General features: G+C 38.2%; 1 protein-coding gene across 1 annotated transcript in view; it reads right to left on the bottom strand.

Moving 5' to 3' along the window:
- Phex (phosphate regulating endopeptidase X-linked) overlaps positions 1 to 18,971 on the bottom strand; it is a 194,893-nt gene that overhangs the window by 39,525 nt on the left and 136,397 nt on the right. The window contains exons 14-15 of the mRNA XM_004866190.3: positions 14,881 to 14,984; positions 4,922 to 4,980 (exon numbers count right to left, since the gene is read on the bottom strand). Coding sequence (XP_004866247.2) covers positions 4,922 to 4,980; positions 14,881 to 14,984 — 163 coding nt within the window. The remainder of the gene's footprint in view (positions 1 to 4,921; positions 4,981 to 14,880; positions 14,985 to 18,971) is intronic.

The following is an 18,971-nucleotide window of genomic DNA, read 5'->3' on the forward strand; positions in this document are numbered from 1 at the left end:
AGTCTCTACTGCATGTATGAGCAGACTTAAGTGGCATAAATCAGAAAATGATAATGGGAACTGAATGAAATTCTCATAAATCATGTTACTAAGTATAGTTACATCATAGACTTGGAACCCAATTAAACAGATGGCCACATGCTGTCAGAATCAGCCCCTAATCAATAAAGATGTTCATTTTAGAAAATCACCTCAATTTTTCACTTCTTCAGTGAAGCAAAAAGAAGGAAGTGAGGGGAGCTTACGGGGGAAAGTCCCAGGAAACCTAGTAAGGAAATGTGTAAGAAGAAACTCCACCTGTCTTAATTTGTAGTCCAGAATATTAGAAAGGAAAGAGAGGAAAAAGTCACCCAAAGGATTCCTTGTCATCCTGCCTGGAAATGTAATTTACAACAAGAGCAAGCACTGGTCATTAGGAAAATAGAAACAGCTTGAATCTCTTAATTAAAATACTGCTTCAAATTGTTCATTTCAAAGCTCCTCTGCCCGTGAGCTTTCAAGAACCCATCGGGTTACCCTGAAATGGCTTCTTTCTGAATATACCTCTGAGAGGATCAATTCTTCCCAGACCAGGAAAGGGCAAAGCCGGAGGGGTAAACCCTGAAGACAGAACTATTGTTAGACACACTAAAGCCCCCAAAGGAGCGATGGGCCTTCAGTGACATTTGAAAATAAGTGTGGAAACACTGAAGAGACTATCCCATTGTCTTTTCTTGCATAAAAGTTGATCTGTTACACTAATTAAGTCTACCAATCCCAAGAGCTGAGAAACAACAGAAAAATCTCTGTAGTTTGGCATGCTACTTTGAAGAACATTTGTTGTTTTCTGGTAAAGTTGAGTATTTGCATACCCTACCAGCCAGCAATTGCACTTCTGGACAGATAGCCACATCTTATTTCAGGATACATACAGAAGAATATTCAGAGCAGCAATGTTCATAAGAACAAAAACACTTGGAGAGTGGGGGATACATAGGCCTACCGATAGCAAAACATATAATACTCTAGGGGTACGGTCACACAGTGGAATGCTATACAGCAGTGAAAACCCTACTGCTATATGCTATGTGCACAAATCTTAAAAATAACATGTTGATTGAAAAACACAGTTGCTTAAGATTGTGTATAGCATGATACTGTTCTTATCATACTAAAAACTAAAAATAAACACCATATGATTTGGGGATTCCTACATGAATTGTTATTTTTTTTTAAAAAAAAGGAGAAGATAAACACAAAAATCAGTATAGTAGTTACCTGTATGGTGAGAGACAGAATGGGTTGGGGAGGGAGAAGGGTAGCTGCAGTGGTACTGATAATGTTCTGATTCTTCGTTGAGTGATGGCTTCATAGGCACAGTGTTTCTATGTTTTCTTATAAATTTTATAACTTAACATTTGCCAACATGTTGCACATGTTCTTTTGTATGTGTCAAGTTTTACATAAGAACAAATTTTCTTCTAAAATGAATAAGCAACATTCTATTGCCCAAAAGAGTATTCTAAATAGTATAGTTAATATATTTAAATACTATTATAAACTTTAGTTATAATTAATAGCTCAAATTTCATTAAGTTTCCATATAACATATGCAGCCTAGTTCCCAAATTGGAACTTAGAACCTTAAGAAAGCAACAGTATTTTCATGATAATGAATATTTATATAGTAAGGAGTGACATACAAAATATTTAACAACTTATTTGGCTATATAAATTTATGTAAAAATAAAAAATTAGCACCATCTGCTTGTTTTCCCTCTGCTCATTATGGGCACAGACCACAGTCCTGCAAAGACTTCCATTTGCAATAGGAGCCACAGGAGGGTGACTCTGGTAGAGAGTAGCCACTGCCCTCAGGCTGTGCCCTGTGGCCAGGGAGTCCTGTAAGGGCAAGGGACAGCTTGGAAGACCTACACAGGATGGCTCTCTGGCCAGAGGGCAGGCCAAATGCCTCACTGAGTGGGTATCTTTTGAGCAAAGACTTAAAGAAAATGGGAATGTGAACTATGAATATCACTTGGTGAGTTTTTCAAAGCAAAGAGAACCCCAAATATAAATGCACTAAGGGAACCGTGTATCATAAGCACTCTAGGAACTTGAAGGAGGCCAGTAAGACTGGAAACAAGGGAGAGACGGAGCATAGGAGGAGATAAAGGCAGAATGATAACAAGCTTCCAGGGCCAAGGCCAGTGATGGTGAACCTTTTAGAGTTTTTCCATGATAACAAACAGCTGCAACACATGTGCCATAGGTTCCACCACCACTGCTCCAGGCCATTGGAAGCAATTTGTTTCTTAGGCTGAATAAGTTGAGATGCTGGCAAAAGGCACTGGAGAGTGACATGTTATTGTAAAGCCTCTTAAATGACTCTAATGTCATATTTAGAATAGACTGGAGGGAGTAAGCACAGAAGGCAGGCCAGTGAGAAGGTTATTACCATAATCCAGTGGTAGACGGTGGTAGCCTGAACAAAGATGGTAAATTCCATCCCCTGTTGTTACGGCTTGTGTTTATATGGCCCCCCCCAAAGCCTCATGCTTTTTCAGAGACGGCTGAATCTAGAGTGTGTGACTGATTAATGGTGGGGCTAGGCCCAAGGGCACTAGGATTAAGGGCATAAGTGCTACCTGTCCTAAATAGTCTGAATAAGATAAAGGGGGCAGAAAGATGCTGTTAAGGCCTCTTGTTGCCCCTCTGCCACCCAGCCTCATTGCCAGCTGATTATGGACTGAAATCTTTACAAACTGTCAGCCAAATAAACCCTCTCCCCTTTAACTTTGTGTGTTGGGTACTTTGTCTCAGCAATGAGAGAAAAGTAACTAACAAAGAAATGTGGTACCAGAGAAATGGGGTTGTTGCTGTGACATTACCTGGTCATGTGGCTCAAGAACCTTTGGATTTGGCTTGTGGGAAGGGGAAGAGTAAGGAAAGGTTCTCAGAAATGCCAGCTGAAAAAGTAGAGCTGGAACTCTAGCCTGTACTGTATGGGAGATTCTGACCAGAGCTCAGAAGACCAGAAAGCCAGTAAAGACCAGGCTCAGGAGGTTTCTCCTGGGAAGAAGAGCTGCATTGGCTGCTGGAATCCAGATAATGTCTGCTACGATTTGGCAGAAAGTTTGTCTGCATGTTGTTCATGTCCAGGGACTTTGCCTGAGACTGAGATTAAGGATGGCGGACTAATTAATCTCACGGAAGAAATTTCTAGAAGTCTAATGTTGAGGCAGTGGCATGGCTACTGTTAGGGGATTTTTAGTCAGATTAATGTTGAGATTCAAAAGCAAAGAGCCCAGCAGAATGATTTAAAGTGTTTTGAGTTTGGCCAGAAAGGAAGCTCTAGTAAAGCTGTAGACTGCAAAGACAGAGCAGAGGAGATCTTGATTGCTGAGAAGGAATAGAATAGAAAAGATAGCTTGAGGGCATCACAATAAGCAAAAGGACTTCATCTTTTGCAGCCTCAAAACTGCAAAAGTGAAGGCCTTTGCTTTGAGAATAGAGCCCCAGGGCACCATGTTGCAAAATGGTGGTAGTTTAGGGAAGTTGTTCCACCATGGCAGTTTAGAGAAGTTGTTCCTTGGGATTTGGTTCATAGGCACTGGACCCCTACATCCAAGAGAGAAGGAAGCTTGGATACAGCTCCAGCTGGCAGCAAACTTTGGTGTGACCCATAGTGCTACTTTTAGGCCCATGAAAAATGCAAGAGTTGTGGGATGAGGAAGGCTTCTACCCAAATTTCAGAAGAAGGCCTGAGAGACCAGGCAGTGTGCCCCTGAGAGGGCAGTGTACGAAGCTGTGTGAAGCCAAAGGTGCAGTGGAGACCCCAGAAGTTTGGAGAAGCCAGGAGTGTGGATCATCTGAGGAAAACTGCAAGGAGGGAGCAGAGCTGGCCAAAGAGAGAAGCCATGGGAGGTACAATCACTAGAAGTGGCATAGGGGCTGAGGCACCCAAGCCCTTTGGAGATCACAGATTGCTGGGGATGCTGGTCGTGGAACTGTGGGATTTAATGTTTGCTCTACTGTATTTTGGTCTTGCTTTGTTCCCATTCCTTGCTATCCCCCATGTTTGTAACTTTTGAAAGGAAAATGTCTATCTTGTGCCATTGAATGCTGGAAGCGTTCAGCTTTCATTTGCATAGGGCCTTGCAGCTAAGAATTTACTTTCGATTTCAGAGGAGACTTTGGAATTGGACTTTTCAGCAATGCTGAAACTGTTATGACTCTGGCAACTTTTGGAGATGGACTAAATGCTTTTTTGCATAAAGGGATATCTTTATGTCTTTAGGGGCCCGGGGCAGAATGTCATGGCTTGTGTTTAGAGGGCCCCCAAAGCCTTATAATTTTTCAGAGGTGGCTAAATCTAGAGTGTATGATTGACTCATGGTGGGGCTAGCCCAACAGCACTAAGATTAAGGGCATGAGTGCTACCTGCCAGAAGTAGTCTGTGTAAGATAAAAGGGACAGAAAGACGCTGTTAAGGCCTCTTGCTGCTTTTGCTGCTTCTGCTGCCATGAAATGTTGCCCCTCTGCCACCCTGCCTTGGAGTCAGCCAACTATGGACTGAAACCTCTATGAACTGTAAGCCAAATAAACCCTTTCCCCTTTATGTGTTGTGTATTTTGTCTCTGCGATGAGAGAAAAATAACATACCTGCATTCAACAGTGTAGAAATGTGATTGAAACCATGAAATTAGATATTATCACCCAGAAAGTCTGCAAAGATAGAGAACAGAGGCAAAGAGGAGAGGCACTGGGACTGAGCCTTAGGTAGGGGAGGTGAGGAGAATCCAGCAAGAACAATTTCCTTTCATGGACATGCCTAGTCACTTTTGGGGGAAACAAAGCATGTCCTGCCCTCATCATAGCCATCAAAAAGTTCCTTGCATTTTATACGAGATTAACAAGAAGACACAAAGCCAGTACTCACGGATCTGGTTGGTAGATGCACTGTAGAAGGCATTGACAGTTGTTGGGTTTGTAAACCACCTGTAGAAAGAGAAACAAATACCACAGCATATAATCATTATCCAGGCAGGAGGGCGATAAAGACAAACACGATATGGCTGGACTTACAAGCAGATAACAGTAGAAAAGGGATGCTGGGCACAAGGGGAAATTGTTGCCTTGGTTAAGGCCACTGCTCTGCCCAATAAACAGTCTCACCCTAAACCAAACATAGTGCAGTGAGAACGTATTAACATGCCTGGTTATTCTAGTTATTCACTGTTAGTAACTTAACAGAAAAAGTTAAACAGAAAAAGCACCAGTGCTTCTGAAAAAGCTTTAATGAGAAATTATAGAATCTAAAGGGCTCTCCTTGCAGATGAAAACACAGCAATGAGCTGTGTTCAGTAGATCCATGGAACAGCTACATTTCTATGCTACATCACCTCTGATCTGTCTGTCTTAGTCACTTTTCTTATCACTGGGACACAATATCCAACACCTACAATTTAAAGAAGGAGAGGGTTATTTCGGCTCATGGTTTCAGTCCATCGTCTGCTGGCCCCAAAGCAGGGCAGCATGTCACAGTGACACAGGAGAAGAAAAGCTGCTTGTCATGGCAGCCAGGAAGTAGAGAGGCAAGGAGTGAATGCCTCTTCTGCCAGGTCCCACCTCCCAACTGCAAGCCAGTTGTACTGCCCCCCATGATCCAGTCACCTTCCACAAGCCCCACTTCTGAGCACATGAAGCTTTGGGGGGACATCTAGATATAAACCATAACACCGTTCGTTAAAAAGCTTGAAATTGGACCAGGGGTTTAGCTCAGTGGTTCCGCCGCCTGCCTCACAAGCACAAGGACCGGAGTTCGATCCCTGGTACCAAAAAATAAAAATAAAAAATAAAAAAAAGCTTGAAATCAGTGACAACTCAGAGATCCATTTAAAGAGTGGTGAATAAAGTATCAGCATGCTACCCAGAGAGTCTGCCTGTTCCAGTGAAAAGTTTACTGATTCGAATGGCAAAAGATTTAAGAACTGGTCGTGTCTCTATCACTAACTAGTTCAGTTGTGTTGGAACAGTCACTGACTTTCCTGGGGTATAGCTTTATCCATAAAGGTAAAGTCCTGAATTAGGACATCTTGGGATTCCCTTACAGCTATGAACCATCTACGCCTTTATCTTAAACACGTAGTAGTTTATTTAGATCAGGATTGGCAATTTTTCCTAGGTAAAAGTCATACTGCAAACATTTTAGGCTTTGTGAACAATGAGGCAAGACCAAGAAAATTATATAGATATTTGAGAACAAACTTTCCACAAATTTTTACTGACAAAATATAATAATGAAGTGCAATTTTTGTAGTACAAGAATATTAGTGAGAACAGAATTCTTTGGGGTAGGATAACGTTTTGCGTAATTGTAGTTCAAAGGTATCATTTCTCATCATCAACCAATTTCAAGCACTTGTCTGTAGAAATTACCCTTGGTACATGGTCTGTATGAAAACAGGAAGTAGGTAAAATTCAGCCCACAACCTGAAGTTTGCCAACCCTCGGCTTAGATCTTTGTGAGTTTCAGTCACTGCCCTTTATGATTACAACCAAGCAACTCATCTTAAACTAAACTGCTCAAATATAAACTTGTATCAGCCTTGGGGTATAGCTCAATGGTACAAGGCCTGCTTACCATGCCTGAGGCCCTGGTTCAATCCCCAGCATTACAAAAAAAAAAAACTTATAAAAACTTGTATAAATACCTTTTACAAAACAATCATTTTACTCACTTTTGTCTAAGAAAAATAGTTACTGTATGTCACACTAATAAATTAATTTACATCAGGCTAATATGAAATTGAGAGAGAACCCAACTACTGATTCTAGTTGGTCCATTCACACTTTCTTCCAACCTCTAAGGAAGTCTATGAATATGTCACATTTTTATTATCACATTATTATTAGCTAACATCCACTAAGCACTTATTCTAACCTAAGCACTTTATTCACAGGTATTTTCCCCATAGCAACTATAGGAATTTTTAGCTCATTTCATAGATGAGGACAATAAGACTTAAAAGCATTATATACTCACACAAGGTTTGGTCCATCTAACTTCAAAGCAGTTCTCTTGAGCATTATATTATACTAAAGATATTCCCAGAAATCAAGAAGAAGCGTACCTCCTCTCTTTGTCAAGACTGAAACCTAGATTTTTCCCTTCAAGTTTAAGGTATTTCAGTGAAGCCCCAGTATTTAATACAAACCTGTTGGCTGGCCTATTTTCCGGAGGAAACAGGTAAAAAAGAAAGCAACTTTATTGACCTAAACTTGTTACCTGTAGTAAGTAAAATTACAGTCACACCCTAATCTCCAGGAGCTTATGAATATGTTGCATTACACAGTAAATAGAAGTTTTCAGGAGTGATTAAGATTAAAGAACCTTAAAATAGGGAGTTTATCTTGGATTATCCAGGGAGATTTGATCTAGTCACATGAATCCTTAAAACAGACAATGGATTTTTGTTGTTGTCATCGTTGTTGTTTTGGGTTTGCTTGTTTGTTTGTTTGTTTTCACTGCAATCTGAGAGATGCAACAGAGGAGGTCAGAAGAGATACTACAGATGGAAAGTCAGGGGGATTCCAAGGGTGAAAAGAATTTGATGCACTTTTTCTGGCTCTAAGATTTAGAAGCCACCAGAGAAAGGCCTCTAGGAGCAAAGAGTGGCTCCTGGGTGATAGCCAGCAAAGTAAGGACCTCAAACCTATAACCACAAGGAACTGGATTCCACCAACATCAATGAGCTTGAAAGGGGAGTTTTTGCAGATTCACCTGATAAAGCCTAGCCAAGCTAACCCCTTGATTTCAGTCATCTGTACCTCAAAGCAGAGAAACTAACTAAGCCAGTTACTACAGTTGTGGTAGCTTATTAGAGCAGCAATAGAAAGCTAAACTGCCCAAAGAACCCAGGCTTTGTAGGTTAAAAGAAAATCCATGTACCTCTCAACTTGGTTGCTAAATAACATTGTGTTAAACCAAAATATACACAATAGATAAGGTGTATTCCTAGAGCTTGTCCCTTCTCTTCCCATCCTTCCCAACTCCCCTCCTTTTAGCAAAGAATAAACTTTCAAAATATTAGAATAAGTACCATGCAGCAAACTAATTGCTGATAGACAAAGGTGGAAAATACAAAGAAATCAAACAATCAATCCCTGAAATGAGACACTGATAGGACTTCTGAAACTTCAGTGAGGAAGACTGAAACATTTCAGCTTGGTTACATGATCTTGCCATTCCTGAATCCCCAGCACTCCTAATGACTCGGGGGTACATTTGGAGCCTTGATTACCACCCCCCCCCAAGCTCATATTAAACAGCTTCACCAGTAGATCCTACCAGGAGTTGATACTATTATCTCTTCTGTTTGTTCAGTGACCATGCATAACCAGCTGTTCAACATTCCATACGTCTTTGTTATATCCAACTTTACTACATATTTAATTTTACTATTCACTGAAGTAAACCTACCTGTTCTAGTTCTAATAAGTATTTGCAAACTTGTTTACACTCCTCCCATTAAGATATGGAGTCTACATTCCTCTCCTCTTGATTATGAGTGAGTTGTAGCAACATACTTTTAAAGAATAAAATTCGGTGGAAATTACAATGTGTAACTTCCAAAGCTAGGCAATTACAGGTGATACAACCTCCCCTTGAGGCATACAAGCACACTCTCCCTTCATTCCATCTCTCTTTCTCAGGAAATTTGCTCTTCAGAATTTCTTTATCAAAGCCAGAGATACATGCAGAGGTTGTATGCAGGTGTTCCAGCCACCACCCCAGAGTCAACCACTAGACATGTGAGAGGGGCAGCCTTCCACATGATTCCAACCCAAGCCATTATCTAACTGCAACTACATGAAAGGTCATGAGCAAGAACCACATACCTGAGCCTAACGACCTCCAGAATCATAAGAGAGAAAAGATAAGTATTGGTGCTTTGACTCTTTAAATTTGGGGGTGGTTTGTCATGCAGCAATAGATAACAGGAACACCCAAAGGTTGTCTGTCCACAGACTAAGTTCCACCAAATAGGCTGACTTTTTTCAGAAAACTGTTTCCTTTGCCTAACATAATGGTTTAAGACATTTCTGAGTTGGAATTTATTTAAGGGGAGTGTGCAGTCACTCACTCTCCAAGGTTGCTATCATTCCTTATTGTTTACACTTGTCTAGGTGAGCCATGTGTTAGCTGACTGGGCCTTGAGGGACCCTGAGTTTGTAGAACTTATCTCCCACTAAGATCTTAAGTACCTTCCGAGCTGAGACTATCGTCCCAGTGGTAGGTTCTGAGCAAAAGATCACTAAATCTATTAAAATTGATTTATTATTATGTATATGTCTACTTCACTAAGCAAAAAATATCATTCCAGTGCTTTAAATTCTTCTTACTATGTGTCAGTCAAGCTTAATTGTTTACTTGGCAGGACAAAGACTCCTGGAAAGGTGATTGGAAAATGGGGGTGCTATACTCATCAATGGATTGATTCACTGATGTTCATAGCTGAATGTTCTGTTAGGAGGTGGGGTCCAGTTAGTGGAAGTGGGTCACTGGGGTCCCGCTTTTAGAGGGTATATCTCTTGCTAGTACTGATCCCCTGCTCTGCTTCCAAGCTGTCATTAATTGACAAGCTTTGCTCTACTGTGACCTTTTGCCTTCAAGCCAGTCAAACATGGACGGAAAACATGAGTCAAATTAGATTTCTCCTCCTTTAAACTGTGGATCTTGAGCATTTTGTTCCACCAACACAGAAGCTGACTAATACACTATATCTATGGGGTGTTCCTGCATCTGTGTTTGGAGGATTTCATGGACAGAATAGGGAGAAGTCTCATATAAATTCCAAATCTAAAAATACATGAGAATAAAATTATACTGGTCAATGAGAAGGATAATAGAATGTAATGGCAAAATACAATAATTTTAAGGAAAGACATTGGTGCTCTGATTTCTTTTGGGCTGTATAAAATAGATACACATCAGGCCAATGCTTTACATTTTACTTGTCAATTCTTAAAAATAATCTATGGAATATGGAATGGAAAAACCACTGAGTATCTATTGCTTTCTTAATAAAATCCTGAAGATTAGATAGCTCACATTCCATGCTATAATGTTTTTACAAACAAAAATTCTTGGCAGGACCATAATTTGGATAGACATTTGATATACTTTTTACATATCTTTCAACACATAGAGAAAGAGAATCTAGACATGTTTGGTCACAGTAGAATGAGAGTGAGTTAATAGGGAAGCTGACTTAAAATCATTTCTGTCAAAGAAGAGGATTCTGCGGGAAAGAAATTACTTTTGATTCAAGCCAAGCAGTAAAATAAATCCTCTATTTTTCAGCAAACTGATGAAGTGACAATTCGGAGAACCAACTTCTAAATATGTACCTTCAGGGATGACCACCCAATTAATTTCATTCTTGCTGACATTTTCCATTGCCTTAGAAACTTCTTAATGCACATTAGTGAAGCTAAAATGGATTCTATGAGAATGAAAAATAAAGGGTATTTATCTCCTATCCCCACAAAGAAGCAAAATGTTATTTCAGGACTGTGGAAATATAATCATGATGTGCTGTTCAAAGTAAACTAGCACAGAGGAGCTACTCCTGGATCATCCCCACTTGATTAACTCACAAATTTTCAGACCTAAAAGATGTCAATTAAAGCCAGTGTGCATCAGGAAGCTAAAATTCCCTACAATACATGAAAAGTAATAGCTAGATATTTCCTTTAAAAAAGAAAGAAAGAAATTGAGTGTCTAGCACTTTACCATGCAAACAGGACCTTACATTTCTGTGGAAATTTTATAGTCTATGGAAACAAGAATTACAAGCATAACACTGATTTTCATTCTAAGAGAACTTTTCCCAAACACTAAACAGCTTAATATCCTTGTGGAAAACATATAGTTGGCTGGCCATATCCATAGGTTCCATATTAGCAGGTCAGGAAGAATAATACATCTGCACTCAACATGCAGACTTTTTTCTTGCCATTTTTCCCTAAAAGTACATTACAACAAATATTTCCATAGCATTTACATTGTATTAGATTTTACAAATAATCTAGAGATGATCTAAGTTATATGGGAAGATGTGCATAGGTAATATGCAAATACTGCATCGTTTTGTATAAGAGATCTTAGTGCCCTTTGATTTGGGTATCTGCAGGATGTCTTGGAACCAACCACCCCGCCAGTACTGAGAAAAGACTATGTGATGGTTGATCGATTGTGTCAACTTCAGTATGAGAAGCTCACTAAATTGGCTCAGCAATTCGAAGACCCACCCGAGGGCAACTTGCCGCCTGGATGGTATAAAGAGAAAATGAGGGATCTGCTTCTGTTTCTTAGGAGGAGCTCCAGTCTTAGCCATCACCTTGGACTGCCGGCGCAGACTCTTCAGCTTCCAGCACAGATCCTTCAGTCTCCCAGCACAGATCCACTGGCCTCCTGATACGGACTTGCACGGGACACTACAGTGAGCTCCAGACCTTCAACTAGATTCTTTGAATCTCCAGTGTGGACAGAGACTCTCTGCACTCTTCCACACCGGACTCTGTGGGTGGCCATTGTAAGCCAATCTTGTAAATTCTTATATATTTGTATATCTTGTATTGCATCTATTTCCCTGGGGAACACTGACTGATACAGACAATATCTGTTTTACATTGACAGAGGGAAAAACTATACAAATCAAACATCTTGCCTATCCCCACAAAGTCACCCAGCATTTTTCCAAGGCATGAATACAATATTAGCAATAGTCAAGACCATTAGAATCTGACAGTCCATCAGTATGTTAGGATAATGTTAAAGATGACACACTTAGGAGTTTTTCAATTAGTAACTCAGGCCCTGCTACACACCCAAACGAATAATGACATTTTAAAACTGAAGAATTAAACTGCCACCATCTCCAATAAGAAGGAATTCCCAAGAAGATCATAAAAATTCACAAAAACACTAGTGAAAGTCTTAAATTTTCTACAATTTTTTTTAATTTGAAGTAATCTGAATAAGTTTATGAATGGGTCAGATGATTTACACAGATCTGTGATGACAATCCTACTATATGTAGACGGTCATAGAGATATTGAAAATCATTTGATGAAGTCATTAGATTTGAGTTATCAGATTTTAGAGGCCTAAATCTAAAATATTTATTGAATAATTTAGATTGAGAATTAAACAGAATAGGCAGACAGAGAAAATGTGATGAGAGGAGAGAACCAAAAACAGTGAAGCAGATGGTCTTACAACATTATTTGTTACTACCAAAGAAATTCGAATGTTTATCTTTCTTTTGTGCTTTTGATTGGGGTTAAGGGTAGGTACAAGACTGATTCAGCTTTCGGGCTATTCATTTTAGTCAATAATTTACAAGTAACTTTGTAAATGTGCGTTGTAAATGAGTTTGAAAGGCAGAGGGCAGAGAAGGCTAGATGGGAGCATAAGAGGAAAAGGTAGTCACAGCTTAAAGCAAAGGAGGGTACATGGGCCTAGAGTTCCTAGAACCCAGGAAAAAGTAGGGAGTTGAAAGGGACAGTAACAACAGTCCAAGACAGCATAATAAAAGCTAACCAAAGATCTGGGAACCAGGATACGTCAAGCAAAGTTAAAAAGTTAACCACTAAAGGCAGGCTTACTGGTATGATGATATGAAAAGGTAGAGGATTCCTTTCCACAAAAAAATCAAGCATACAACTGGACAAAATTACCAGTAATCATTTCAGGACTCTGAGAACTGATCAAAGGCAAACAATGAATTAAAAACCATTAAATCTTGAGATGTTGCTAGAGCTAGGGAGTAAATAGAGCAAATTTCTTTGGCCTTCTTGGATGGGACTGCTCCTGTCTCTTTCAATAAGTTGGAAACTTAGTTTTATCAGGATGAGGCCAGCTGGACAATCAGCAGCTTCGCTGCCACATGGGGTGGACTCCCTTGAGGATTAGCAGTGAATCTGGAGCTTTCTTAACTAAAAATGGCCAACTTGGTAGAAAACAAAAGAGAAAAACCCAGCAAAAAAATTTAAAAGGGAGATTGAGAAAGTGAGTCATAGAAGGTCTAAAGAAGCTCTCCACTTATTTCTTGCTGAGTAGAAAACTAGGTGCATGCTCAGGGGAGACCAGACAGGGGCCAGTGAAAGGTAAAATCTAAGGCAGATGGAGAGCTGGCTGTGACAACGAAGGCACTCCTGAGCTACACACAGAGCAACTGGCACAGGGAGAAGCCCTCCACTCTTGAGGTATTTGAGCAGAAGCTCTGCCCTAACCACTGGCGGGACACTAAACTATGCAGACACGGGGCTGATCACCAAGAGGTGAGGCTAAAAAATGAAACTAACAGCTAAAGAAACAAGCACAGACATCCATAGCCACTTCCTTCAGGAGAAACACATTTTGCAGTGTCATTCCAGGAAAGTCACTTTTTAAAAAAAAAAACCTCAGAAAAAATAAATGAGAATCCAGAGTTGCTACATCATCTAGAATGTCCTTTTCAACAACAAAAAATTATGGCATGCAAAGGAAAATATAAAAGAACCAATCTATAGAAACTGACACTAAGTGAGCCTAGATATTGGACTTGGCAAAGATTCAAAAGTGGCCATTATGAATCGGTTCAAAGAGTTCGACTATATTCAAATCATTAATGGTAAATATGATGACAATGACTCAACAAATAATCATCAACACAGAAACAGAATCTATATAAAAAACAAAAACAAATGGAAATTCTAGACTTAAAAATAGATCAATAGAAATGATCCAACCTGGAGAAGACAGAAGAAAAGAAAGCATTGAAGAAGTAGGTCATAGCAGCAGACAGTCTGGTCCCAGGAGCCAAAGCACCACCAGGCAAATTGAAAAGTAATCAAAACTTGAGATAAGGATTTTCTCAATTACCATCCTTTTAGTCACTCATAAAATAAGGATAATAGTACCTCTGCCTCCCAGATTAACATGAGGACAAAATGAATTAAATATTGTGAAGCACTTCCTGGCATACTGCAAAGACATAATTATAAGTTGCTATCTTCATCAGCATCATTACCATCATCACCACCACCATTTTGCTGGGGGAGAAATCATGGCTGGCTGACCTTGGGCCTGAAAGTTTGCAAGGAAACTCTCCCATCAAGAGGGAAAGTTCTGGGCTGGGGGTTTAGCTCAGTGATGCGGCTGCCTGCCTCTCAAGCACAAGGTCCTGAGTTCGATCCCCAGTACCAAAAAAAAAAGGGAAAGTTCTTACAGGCAGATGGGAGCAAAATAAATAAAATATAACAGCTATTCTTTCTTTTTTTTCTTTTTGGTACCGGAGATTGAACTTGGGTCCTTGCGCTTGCAAGGCAGGCGGTGGAACCACTGAGCTAAATCCCCAGCCCCATAACAGCTATTCAAAGAAAAGAACATAGCTATCAGTTCTTTGACATGTGTTACCTTGACAACTACCTTCTGGATGCTTCACAACTATACAATTTCTTCCATATTTCTAATCATACTTATTTCTATAGTATTTATTCTTCATTAAGATCTTCAGAAGTTTCAACCCAAGTGTAAAAATCTAGATATATACACAAATATATATGTATAATTATATTTATAACTAGATCTAGAAATAACTTTAATGTTTGCATCCTAATAGCCTTATTCCAATATGTATGGATGTTAGAGATAGAGAACCCATAATTAGACTGAAGATCTGAATCATGTATCAGAAATAAGGCTTGACAAAACATGACAGATTTTGTGCAAGTAACTGGCAAGCCAGCTACTCTGACCTGAGGGGAATTACAAAGGTTAAACTAAAGAGATTCCACTTCTCATCAACATATTTGTCTATTTCACTTTCTTTCTGTTTTAATACTCACTCTGTTTTTGGAACAGCTTTTCTTAGCCAGAAGAAATCAGACTGTGCTAAATACTTCCGGGTTTGCAGGACATTGCCAAAGTAGTCCGATTCTGAAAATTTGATCTGAATAAAACAAACCACAACGTCACTGTCCTGAGTGAAAACAAGAGGTGGCTCTAAAAACAGACTTCAGCACATGAAGCAGCAATCAGCAGATAAGCTATGCCTTCACAGCATCTCTCAGCCATTACTGGTTAACCCAGGATCCACAAAGCCATGAAATTTAATCTCAGTGATTTTCTTTTAACATAAAAAGCTCAAAAATCAATATGGCCATTTCTGGATCACAAGAAGAGAAGCTCCAGTCATTTGCAATGTGTTCCGTTTACATTCTAATTGAAAAATCTACTTTAACCTTTATAGAACATATTATCTTAGGTTTGAAATTTCTTGGCTCACAAGTTCTTGATCTTCTCTAAAATGTGTACTTTACTTATTTGTCACAAAAGATTCTTCTAATAGCATTTAGTTTAGTCAGCTGAAACCTCATTTAGCTTATAGATGATGATTTAGTCAAATGTTAAAATCCAATTTACTGTAATCGGCATTTGTTCATAAAGAAAAAAAGAAGAAAGTAACTCAGAGACCTATTTTCCATCCTAAGCACAATAGAGTCACCAGAATAATTTAATTATTAGCAGAGTTTATCTATTAACACAAAAAGGTTCTGGTTGCTAAAAATTAATGAAATTACAGGGGCAAATCATAGATTATAGCTTGCAGGGGAATACAGGAAGCTGATAGCTCATAACAATATTGTTTATTATGATAGGGAAACAGACATAATTGATTATTGCACTCCTTTTCTTTTTTGAGAATGGCAAACAATTTCAATCCTATCACATTCCGTCAATAGAAGTAGCAATAACTAAGCAAAATATTGTAATAATATGCGTACCATAGTAAAAGCATCAGTATGTAATGATCTCTAATGCTTTTGTTCTAAAATATATTGCTATCACAAAATTTTAAAAAATAAATGTATAACCATGGCAGATAAGAAAAACACACATATGAATAAGTGAATAACCAAGAGTAATCAAATTCTTATTAGCTATAGTTTTGTATAACTTTACACAATGGTCTTTTAAAGTAAACATTGCAATATAAGAAATGCATGTATTCCATGAAACCCAGACTTTGCATTACAGATATGAATGTATATAATTTGACAGTTATAGACTTGACAGGTCATCTATTTGTTGGACAATGTCTGGCTTACATTTATCTCTGCCCAAAGATAGAATGGGTACTCATGTCTGTGGAGATATTTATGTTAATGAATCATCTTAACATCTTTCCAGAAGACCAGGCCAAAATATAAAGAGAAGTGTAAAACAACTGAAGGCACATGAAGAAAGGCAGGAATTAAAATATTGATTCCTGGCATCTTTGGTGTTCTTCTTGGCCAACAAATTATAAAGATATGACTTTAAATTGTCCTTTCCTCAAACTGCTTGGGCAAGGGAGAGAGGGCTGATAAATAAATCATGGCATATTCACATAATGGAAAACAATGGAGTTTAAATGAGTGTTCTGTATGCATGAACATGAAATAATCTCAAAAACAAGGTAAATAAGGCAAGTTGTCTGTATGAAAGGATTTAAAGTTTTAAAACATGCAAAACAATGTATTAATTATGGATACATACTTATGGAGCAAAGGTATAAAGAAATGCGTAGGACTGATAGATCTGAAATCAAGGTAGTGTTTACATCCAGGAAAGGAGACAGACACGGCGGAAAGAGATTAGATCAAGGAGGACTACACACCGAATTGAAAATATATCTCTTATTTATTTCAAATATGTGAGTATTCTGGGCATGGTGGTCCTCCTCTATACTTGAGCCCAAGAGTTTGAAACCAGCCTGAGGAACATAAAGAGACCCCATCTCTAAGTTAATAATAATTAAAAATGTGTATGTACATGTACAAAACTAATTCAATAACATTTGTTGAAAATAGAGGTATAAGAAATATTTTACATACTGTTCCTATGTTACAGATGTTTCATAATAAAAAAAACTTACAATTGATTGTATTTTAAGATGAAGGATATCTCTTAGCCTTAGAAAAACACAGAGAAAGCATTTTTTGGTTTAGAAAGCAAACTTAACTAGCAATCCTATGGCATTCTTGTATCATATGGTTAAAAACCCTGAGTTTTTTTTCAGCTTTTGTTCCCCAGACACTTTTGCTAGGACCTTCAGAATATGACTGGAACTGATAGAAAATTCAGATGGTTTTGGACTCAGCACACTGTCCGGGAAATTCTTCCAAAGGAATTTCCTTCAAAAATATTTACCGTTTTTATGCAATATCAGTAGAATCAGTTTTTACTTTTAGAAAGGTGTGCTAATTGTGATATTTTCCTGTTTAATCTGAAAAAAAAAATAAAATGACATTTAGATTGGTCCACAGACATTAAAACCTATCCCAAGACTTCCTAAGAAGAAAAGACTCCCAAGTCTAAATATCATAAATAATAAAGGTATACTACATCCATAAAAATAATCATGGGAAGGTAAAACTCAAAGGTAGGAAATTACAGTTTGCCATAGCTTTTATGTTTTAAAGGAAAATTCTAATATTGTATTAATTATTAAGATGAGAAATTTGTTATGTCTTAGGCTGGTTTCATTGATTTATTCCATTTATTTAAAGGAAATCACAAATAATGGGGGACACATATTACTTTTTCCTCTGAGACAGGTTAAGTGTTTGGAGGTAGGAAAGGACCAGTTATTGCTATTCTGAGATGATAAGACTGATAGACAAGAACCAGGGCTAAAGAGGTTATGAAACTGGGCAGAGCCTCACAGTACTGATGATTTAGCTTCTACCTCAATGTAATTTACATTGGCTCAGTAAGAAACAGATCCAACAGAAAGAGTGCAAGGAAGAAGGAGGAGAAGGTAAGAACTGGGGATTGGAGTAGAAGCAATGAGTATATAAATTGTGATATGGCTTACTTAATGAAATACTATACAGTTATTAAAAGAATAGTAACAAAGTCTATGGAGGACAGTGACAAAACAGTACATTAACTGTAACGATAAGTATGAAATTATATATAAACAGCTATTACAGCTATATAGAAATAGAGGAAAACAACACACTCTTAGGGATGTATATATTATTATGTTCAGGCACCAATATTATGGGTGCTTTTTCATTCCTTTTCTCTATTTTCTCAATTTTCTGCCATGCAATAATACTTTGATGATTTCAAAGATTTCAAAAGGCCTTTATATGAAGAAAAAACTTGAAGCCCAGCAACCATTAGGAGAGTTTTGTTTGTTGGAGAGAGAGACAATAACAAAAATGAATGTGCATGAATATTTTAAGAGATCTCGAAAAATATTAAACTCTGCCAGGGACAATAATAAGCTCAAAAGCCTCTTGTCCTTTCAGTTACTGGAAAAAATATGGGTCCAGTGGATAATGACTTTCAATCAATTCCATCTCGACCTTTCAATTGAGTGACCTTTGGGGAAGTAATTGCAGCTATCATGTCATTTCATAGGAACAGCTGTCCAGATTATAAAATTCATTGGAACCTGAATTTCTCTTCTTGGAAATCCTATCCTGGATGCCAAGCACCAGATGCCACAGAATAAGTGAAAGAAGAAAGTTATCAGTGCCCCCACAAAGGTGAGATACATATAATAAAGGCACAACAAGGAAACATGTTCACCTTCCTTCTCTGTAAAAAGAGTAAGGTTTATAACACCCTACTTGTGTCAATGGAAATATAGACCCTAACTCACTTGTCATTTAATTCAAATCCATTTAAAGATACTGTGAGATATATCCAAACAGCTATAAGAAAGACTTTATATTAGGCACCCAAAGAATTTTCTGAATCCTTAATGGAATCCAGATTATGTATCTATTTTTCTTTATTTAAACGACAAAGCAATATGCAATATTGATGTGTTTAGACGTCTTTGTTCCTAAGTCATGTGTATATACATGTGCATGAACACATACACACACACAGAGTCCAACAAAAAATGTATATATGCTTCAGGATAAGAAAAACAGTA

This window comes from Heterocephalus glaber, unplaced genomic scaffold, assembly GCF_053883595.1.
Source record: "Heterocephalus glaber isolate CG9 unplaced genomic scaffold, H.glaber_assembly_v1.0 deba00001594, whole genome shotgun sequence".
In the NCBI taxonomy this organism is placed as follows: Eukaryota; Metazoa; Chordata; class Mammalia; order Rodentia; family Bathyergidae; genus Heterocephalus; species Heterocephalus glaber.